The 8727-nt window shown below is 62.7% G+C and overlaps 1 protein-coding gene across 1 annotated transcript in view; it reads right to left on the bottom strand.

The window, feature by feature from the left end:
* Nucleotides 1–8727, bottom strand: part of LOC108803012 (mediator of RNA polymerase II transcription subunit 12-like) — a gene marked incomplete at its 3' end in the record, with an annotated part of 40036 nt that overhangs the window by 16623 nt on the left and 14686 nt on the right. Inside the window, exons 16-19 of the mRNA XM_018574864.1 lie at nucleotides 8254–8398; nucleotides 8052–8170; nucleotides 7652–7795; nucleotides 235–398 (exon numbers count right to left, since the gene is read on the bottom strand). Of these exons, the coding sequence (XP_018430366.1) occupies nucleotides 235–398; nucleotides 7652–7795; nucleotides 8052–8170; nucleotides 8254–8398 (572 nt within the window). The remainder of the gene's footprint in view (nucleotides 1–234; nucleotides 399–7651; nucleotides 7796–8051; nucleotides 8171–8253; nucleotides 8399–8727) is intronic.

The raw sequence follows: 8727 nt of genomic DNA, 5'->3' as shown, positions 1-8727 counted from the left end.
CAGCTCCGCCTGCGGGTGTAAGTTAAACTCTCTCAGTGTAGGACGGAGCTCCCCTCGTCTACCCAGAGGTGGTTGGGGGGGGGATCAGTGTGGTGTAATTGGTGGGGTACAGGGCTCTAGTTACCCCTAGTTCTACATGAGGGTCACCTATAGAGTTCAGACATCCTGCCGGTACTGGACCAGTTCAGGACATCCCCTCCCCCGAGGGCCACCATGTGACGGATCTGCACTCACCCCTCGAAGACCTGCGCCGTCTGCTCCTGGTTGAGGATCAGGCACGTGTTATAATGTCTCAGGACGGCCACGATGCACAGGCACAGGCCCATGGTGTAACTGCCCACCAGGTTGGAGGACTTCAGGAGGAGCTCCGCTTCCACAACACTCAGTTCATTCAGCAGCTGGAGGGTCAAGAACACAAGACATGAAGAGTGACATAACCGAGGACACGCATGTGCAAGATGACCGAGCACGTCAACGATGGCCGAGCACCCGCAGGGTACAACGATGGCCGAGCACCCGCAGGGTACAACGATGGCCGAGCACCCGCAGGGGTACAACGATGGCCGAGCACCCGCAGGGGTACAACGATGGCCGAGCACCCGCAGGGGTACAACGATGGCCGAGCACCCGCAGGGGTACAACGATGGCCGAGCACCCGTAGGGGACAACGAGCACCTGCAGGGGGACAATGATGACCGAGCACCCGCAGGGTACAACGATGGCCGAGCACCCGCAGGGGTACAACGATGGCCAAGCAACCGTAGGGGGACAATGATGACCGAGCACCCGCAGGGGACAACGAGCACCTGCAGGAGGACAATGATCACCGAGCACCCGCAGGGGGACAATGATGACCGAGCACCCGCAGGGGGACAATGATGACCGAGCACCCGCACGTCAATGATCACCGAGCACCCGCAGGGGACAACGATGGCCGAGCACCCGCAGGGGTACAACGATGGCCAAGCAACCGTAGGGGGACAATGATGACCGAGCACCCGCACGTCAATGATCACCGAGCACCCGCAGGGGACAACGATGGCCGAGCACCCGCAGGGGTACAACGATGGCCAAGCAACCGTAGGGGGACAATGATGACCGAGCACCCGCACGTCAATGATCACCGAGCACCCGCAGGGGACAACGATGGCCGAGCACCCGCAGGGGTACAACGATGGCCAAGCAACCGTAGGGGGACAATGATGACCGAGCACCCGCACGTCAATGATCACCGAGCACCCGCAGGGGACAACGATGGCCGAGCACCCGCAGGGGTACAACGATGGCCAAGCAACCGTAGGGGGACAATGATGACCGAGCACCCGCACGTCAATGATCACCGAGCACCCGCAGGGGACAACGATGGCCGAGCACCCGCAGGGGTACAACGATGGCCAAGCAACCGTAGGGGGACAATGATGACCGAGCACCCGCACGTCAATGATCACCGAGCACCCGCAGGGGACAACGATGGCCGAGCACCCGCAGGGGTACAACGATGGCCAAGCAACCGTAGGGGGACAATGATGACCGAGCACCCGCACGTCAATGATCACCGAGCACCCGCAGGGGACAACGATGGCCGAGCACCCGCAGGGGTACAACGATGGCCAAGCAACCGTAGGGGGACAATGATGACCGAGCACCCGCACGTCAATGATCACCGAGCACCCGCAGGGGACAACGATGGCCGAGCACCCGCAGGGGTACAACGATGGCCAAGCAACCGTAGGGGGACAATGATGACCGAGCACCCGCACGTCAATGATCACCGAGCACCCGCAGGGGACAACGATGGCCGAGCACCCGCAGGGGTACAACGATGGCCAAGCAACCGTAGGGGGACAATGATGACCGAGCACCCGCACGTCAATGATCACCGAGCACCCGCAGGGGACAACGATGGCCGAGCACCCGCAGGGGTACAACGATGGCCAAGCAACCGTAGGGGGACAATGATGACCGAGCACCCGCACGTCAATGATCACCGAGCACCCGCAGGGGACAACGATGGCCGAGCACCCGCAGGGGTACAACGATGGCCAAGCAACCGTAGGGGGACAATGATGACCGAGCACCCGCACGTCAATGATCACCGAGCACCCGCAGGGGACAACGATGGCCGAGCACCCGCAGGGGTACAACGATGGCCAAGCAACCGTAGGGGGACAATGATGACCGAGCACCCGCACGTCAATGATCACCGAGCACCCGCAGGGGACAACGATGGCCGAGCACCCGCAGGGGTACAACGATGGCCAAGCAACCGTAGGGGGACAATGATGACCGAGCACCCGCACGTCAATGATCACCGAGCACCCGCAGGGGACAACGATGGCCGAGCACCCGCAGGGGTACAACGATGGCCAAGCAACCGTAGGGGGACAATGATGACCGAGCACCCGCACGTCAATGATCACCGAGCACCCGCAGGGGACAACGATGGCCGAGCACCCGCAGGGGTACAACGATGGCCAAGCAACCGTAGGGGGACAATGATGACCGAGCACCCGCACGTCAATGATCACCGAGCACCCGCAGGGGACAACGATGGCCGAGCACCCGCAGGGGTACAACGATGGCCAAGCAACCGTAGGGGGACAATGATGACCGAGCACCCGCACGTCAATGATCACCGAGCACCCGCAGGGGACAACGATGGCCGAGCACCCGCAGGGGTACAACGATGGCCAAGCAACCGTAGGGGGACAATGATGACCGAGCACCCGCACGTCAATGATCACCGAGCACCCGCAGGGGACAACGATGGCCGAGCACCCGCAGGGGTACAACGATGGCCAAGCAACCGTAGGGGGACAATGATGACCGAGCACCCGCAGGGGGACAATGATGACCGAGCACCCGCACGTCAATGATCACCGAGCACCCGCAGGGGACAACGAGCACCTGCAGGAGGACAATGATCACCGAGCACCCGCAGGGGGACAATGATCGCCGAGCACCCGCAGGGAACAACGATCACCGAGCACCCGCAGGGGGACAATGATCACCGAGCACCCGCAGGGAACAACGATCACCGAGCACCCGCAGGGGACAACAGCACCCGTACGGAACAACGATCACCGAGCACCCGCAAGAGGACAAAGATGGCCGAGCACCCGCAGGGGACAACATCACCCGTAGGGAACAACGATCACCGAGCACCCGCAGGAGGACAACGATCACCGAGCACCCGCAGGGGACAAAGATCGCCGAGCACCCCCAGGGGGACAATGATCACCGAGCACCCGCAGGGGACAATGATGGGCGAGCACCCGCAGGAGGACAACGATCACCGAGCACCCGCAGGGGACAACGATCACCGAGCACCCGCAGGGGACAATGATGGGCGAGCACCCGCAGGAGGACAACGATCACCGAGCACCCGCAGGGGACAATGATGGGCGAGCACCCGCAGGGGACAATGATGGGCGAGCACCCGCAGGGGACAACGATCACCGAGCACCCGCAGGGGACAATGATGGGCGAGCACCCGCAGGGGACAATGATCATCCGAGCACCCGCAGGGGACAACATCACCCGTAGGGAACAACGATCACCGAGCACCCGCAGGAGGACAACGATCACCGAGCACCCGCAGGGGACAATGATGGGCGAGCCCCCGCAGGGGACAATGATGGCCGAGCACCCGCAGGGGACAACGATCACCGAGCACCCGCAGGGGACAATGATGGGCGAGCACCCGCAGGGGACAATGATCACCGAGCGCCCGCAGGGGAACAATGATTGCCGAGCACCCGCAGGGGAACAATGATGGCCGAGCACCCGCAGGGGAACAATGATCACCGAGCACCCGCAGGGGACAATGATCACCGAGCGCCCGCAGGGGAACAATGATTGCCGAGCACCCGCAGGGGAACAATGATGGCCGAGCACCCGCAGGGGAACAATGATGGCCGAGCACCCGCAGGGGAACAATGATGGCCGAGCACCCGCAGGGGAACAATGATGGCCGAGCACCCGCAGGGGAACAATGATGGCCGAGCACCCGCAGGGGAACAATGATGGCCGAGCACCCGCAGGGGAACAATGATGGCCGAGCACCCGCAGGGGAACAATGATGGCCGAGCACCCGCAGGGGAACAATGATGGCCGAGCACCCGCAGGGGAACAATGATGGCCGAGCACCCGCAGGGGAACAATGATGGCCGAGCACCCGCAGGGGAACAATGATGGCCGAGCACCCGCAGGGGAACAATGATGGCCGAGCACCCGCAGGGGAACAATGATGGCCGAGCACCCGCAGGGGAACAATGATGGCCGAGCACCCGCAGGGGAACAATGATGGCCGAGCACCCGCAGGGGAACAATGATGGCCGAGCACCCGCAGGGGAACAATGATGGCCGAGCACCCGCAGGGGAACAATGATGGCCGAGCACCCGCAGGGGAACAATGATGGCCGAGCACCCGCAGGGGAACAATGATGGCCGAGCACCCGCAGGGGAACAATGATGGCCGAGCACCCGCAGGGGAACAATGATGGCCGAGCACCCGCAGGGGAACAATGATGGCCGAGCACCCGCAGGGGAACAATGATGGCCGAGCACCCGCAGGGGAACAATGATGGCCGAGCACCCGCAGGGGAACAATGATGGCCGAGCACCCGCAGGGGAACAATGATGGCCGAGCACCCGCAGGGGAACAATGATGGCCGAGCACCCGCAGGGGAACAATGATGGCCGAGCACCCGCAGGGGAACAATGATGGCCGAGCACCCGCAGGGGAACAATGATGGCCGAGCACCCGCAGGGGAACAATGATGGCCGAGCACCCGCAGGGGAACAATGATGGCCGAGCACCCGCAGGGGAACAATGATGGCCGAGCACCCGCAGGGGAACAATGATGGCCGAGCACCCGCAGGGGAACAATGATGGCCGAGCACCCGCAGGGGAACAATGATGGCCGAGCACCCGCAGGGGAACAATGATGGCCGAGCACCCGCAGGGGAACAATGATGGCCGAGCACCCGCAGGGGAACAATGATGGCCGAGCACCCGCAGGGGAACAATGATGGCCGAGCACCCGCAGGGGAACAATGATGGCCGAGCACCCGCAGGGGAACAATGATGGCCGAGCACCCGCAGGGGAACAATGATGGCCGAGCACCCGCAGGGGAACAATGATGGCCGAGCACCCGCAGGGGAACAATGATGGCCGAGCACCCGCAGGGGAACAATGATGGCCGAGCACCCGCAGGGGAACAATGATGGCCGAGCACCCGCAGGGGAACAATGATGGCCGAGCACCCGCAGGGGAACAATGATGGCCGAGCACCCGCAGGGGAACAATGATGGCCGAGCACCCGCAGGGGAACAATGATGGCCGAGCACCCGCAGGGGAACAATGATGGCCGAGCACCCGCAGGGGAACAATGATGGCCGAGCACCCGCAGGGGAACAATGATGGCCGAGCACCCGCAGGGGAACAATGATGGCCGAGCACCCGCAGGGGAACAATGATGGCCGAGCACCCGCAGGGGAACAATGATGGCCGAGCACCCGCAGGGGAACAATGATGGCCGAGCACCCGCAGGGGAACAATGATGGCCGAGCACCCGCAGGGGAACAATGATGGCCGAGCACCCGCAGGGGAACAATGATGGCCGAGCACCCGCAGGGGAACAATGATGGCCGAGCACCCGCAGGGGAACAATGATGGCCGAGCACCCGCAGGGGAACAATGATGGCCGAGCACCCGCAGGGGAACAATGATGGCCGAGCACCCGCAGGGGAACAATGATGGCCGAGCACCCGCAGGGGAACAATGATGGCCGAGCACCCGCAGGGGAACAATGATGGCCGAGCACCCGCAGGGGAACAATGATGGCCGAGCACCCGCAGGGGAACAATGATGGCCGAGCACCCGCAGGGGAACAATGATGGCCGAGCACCCGCAGGGGAACAATGATGGCCGAGCACCCGCAGGGGAACAATGATGGCCGAGCACCCGCAGGGGAACAATGATGGCCGAGCACCCGCAGGGGAACAATGATGGCCGAGCACCCGCAGGGGAACAATGATGGCCGAGCACCCGCAGGGGAACAATGATGGCCGAGCACCCGCAGGGGAACAATGATGGCCGAGCACCCGCAGGGGAACAATGATGGCCGAGCACCCGCAGGGGAACAATGATGGCCGAGCACCCGCAGGGGAACAATGATGGCCGAGCACCCGCAGGGGAACAATGATGGCCGAGCACCCGCAGGGGAACAATGATGGCCGAGCACCCGCAGGGGAACAATGATGGCCGAGCACCCGCAGGGGAACAATGATGGCCGAGCACCCGCAGGGGAACAATGATGGCCGAGCACCCGCAGGGGAACAATGATGGCCGAGCACCCGCAGGGGAACAATGATGGCCGAGCACCCGCAGGGGAACAATGATGGCCGAGCACCCGCAGGGGAACAATGATGGCCGAGCACCCGCAGGGGAACAATGATGGCCGAGCACCCGCAGGGGAACAATGATGGCCGAGCACCCGCAGGGGAACAATGATGGCCGAGCACCCGCAGGGGAACAATGATGGCCGAGCACCCGCAGGGGAACAATGATGGCCGAGCACCCGCAGGGGAACAATGATGGCCGAGCACCCGCAGGGGAACAATGATGGCCGAGCACCCGCAGGGGAACAATGATGGCCGAGCACCCGCAGGGGAACAATGATGGCCGAGCACCCGCAGGGGAACAATGATGGCCGAGCACCCGCAGGGGAACAATGATGGCCGAGCACCCGCAGGGGAACAATGATGGCCGAGCACCCGCAGGGGAACAATGATGGCCGAGCACCCGCAGGGGAACAATGATGGCCGAGCACCCGCAGGGGAACAATGATGGCCGAGCACCCGCAGGGGAACAATGATGGCCGAGCACCCGCAGGGGAACAATGATGGCCGAGCACCCGCAGGGGAACAATGATGGCCGAGCACCCGCAGGGGAACAATGATGGCCGAGCACCCGCAGGGGAACAATGATGGCCGAGCACCCGCAGGGGAACAATGATGGCCGAGCACCCGCAGGGGAACAATGATGGCCGAGCACCCGCAGGGGAACAATGATGGCCGAGCACCCGCAGGGGAACAATGATGGCCGAGCACCCGCAGGGGAACAATGATGGCCGAGCACCCGCAGGGGAACAATGATGGCCGAGCACCCGCAGGGGAACAATGATGGCCGAGCACCCGCAGGGGAACAATGATGGCCGAGCACCCGCAGGGGAACAATGATGGCCGAGCACCCGCAGGGGAACAATGATGGCCGAGCACCCGCAGGGGAACAATGATGGCCGAGCACCCGCAGGGGAACAATGATGGCCGAGCACCCGCAGGGGAACAATGATGGCCGAGCACCCGCAGGGGAACAATGATGGCCGAGCACCCGCAGGGGAACAATGATGGCCGAGCACCCGCAGGGGAACAATGATGGCCGAGCACCCGCAGGGGAACAATGATGGCCGAGCACCCGCAGGGGAACAATGATGGCCGAGCACCCGCAGGGGAACAATGATGGCCGAGCACCCGCAGGGGAACAATGATGGCCGAGCACCCGCAGGGGAACAATGATCACCGAGCCCCCGCAGGGGGACAATGATCACCGAGCACCCGCAGGGGGACAATGATGGGAGTTCTCACCTGGATGGCAAAGTCAATGAGGCCGCTGATATTGAGGGAATACTCCATGAGGTCGAAGATGAACTGCACGTGCTGCACCAGGGGGAGGTGGTAGGACAGGCCGAGGGCGAAGCTGGTGATCTGCTCCAAGACGTTCCTGGAAACCTGGAAGGAACAGAACTGTCCAATCACAATGTGATTTCTGTTAAAGGGGAACCCCGGGCACACATAGAAGACACAATGACGCCGCTCTGTGCGCAATAACATATCATTAAAGGGGCTTCACAAATACCGGAATGTCGCCTGCTATCAGCCTGTGTACAGCAGAGCTCAGACTGGGGGGGGAGAGAGAAGCAGCGCGGATGGGTGCATAGGATGGGGCACAGTGGTACGGCTGCGTGTCCCCCCGTCCTCCTCTTACCTGAGCTGTAACTTGGTGCTGATCGAAATGGGAGAGCTGCTGGAAACGGCTGAAGATTTCCTCGGCGGTGGGAAATGCCTCCGGCTTGGCCCTGCGTTTGCGTTGCCCTTCGTTGGATCCTGTGCAGAGAGTCGTTCATTCATCAACCCGCCTTCCACGCACGTCACCACCACCCTCACCCCCCCCCATCGCCCCCGCTTACCCGTCTCGGCCGTACTCTTACGGTTCAGCACCTTCAGGATGTCTCTGGTGATCTTCTTGATCACGTGACGAGCGTCGTCCCTCTGCCGGCCCACCCCGAACAGGACGACCAGGCGCTGGTTACACTCGTGGCTGCACGACTCCTCCTGGAGGGTGGAAGGGAAAACGTAAACGTGGGACAGGAAGTGACATGAAACAACGTCGCGCATCAACGTGCAGCCAACGGCATCTCAGTTTAGGGTGGAATGAGGACAGGTAAGGGTGATACTACAAACCCCATCATGCCATCTGCCTCTGGGAGTCACACCCTGTGGCTGTTAAGAGTCTTGCAATGCCTCATGGGAGTTGCAGTTTCACCCCAGCTGGGGGGGCGGAGTTTGGTTACCCTGATGTAGAATATAGGACTCTAGGAACTACAAAGGGTCTGCACATGGTTGAGGGGGGGACAGGCGGGGGGGGGGCAGCAATCCAGCGA

Source organism: Nanorana parkeri, unplaced genomic scaffold, assembly GCF_000935625.1.
Source record: "Nanorana parkeri isolate BGI_ZX_2015 unplaced genomic scaffold, ASM93562v1 scaffold3297, whole genome shotgun sequence".
NCBI lineage: Eukaryota > Metazoa > Chordata > Amphibia > Anura > Dicroglossidae > Nanorana > Nanorana parkeri.
The sequence above is the reverse complement of the archived record's forward strand: the minus strand, read 5'-3'. Positions and strand labels throughout refer to the sequence as shown.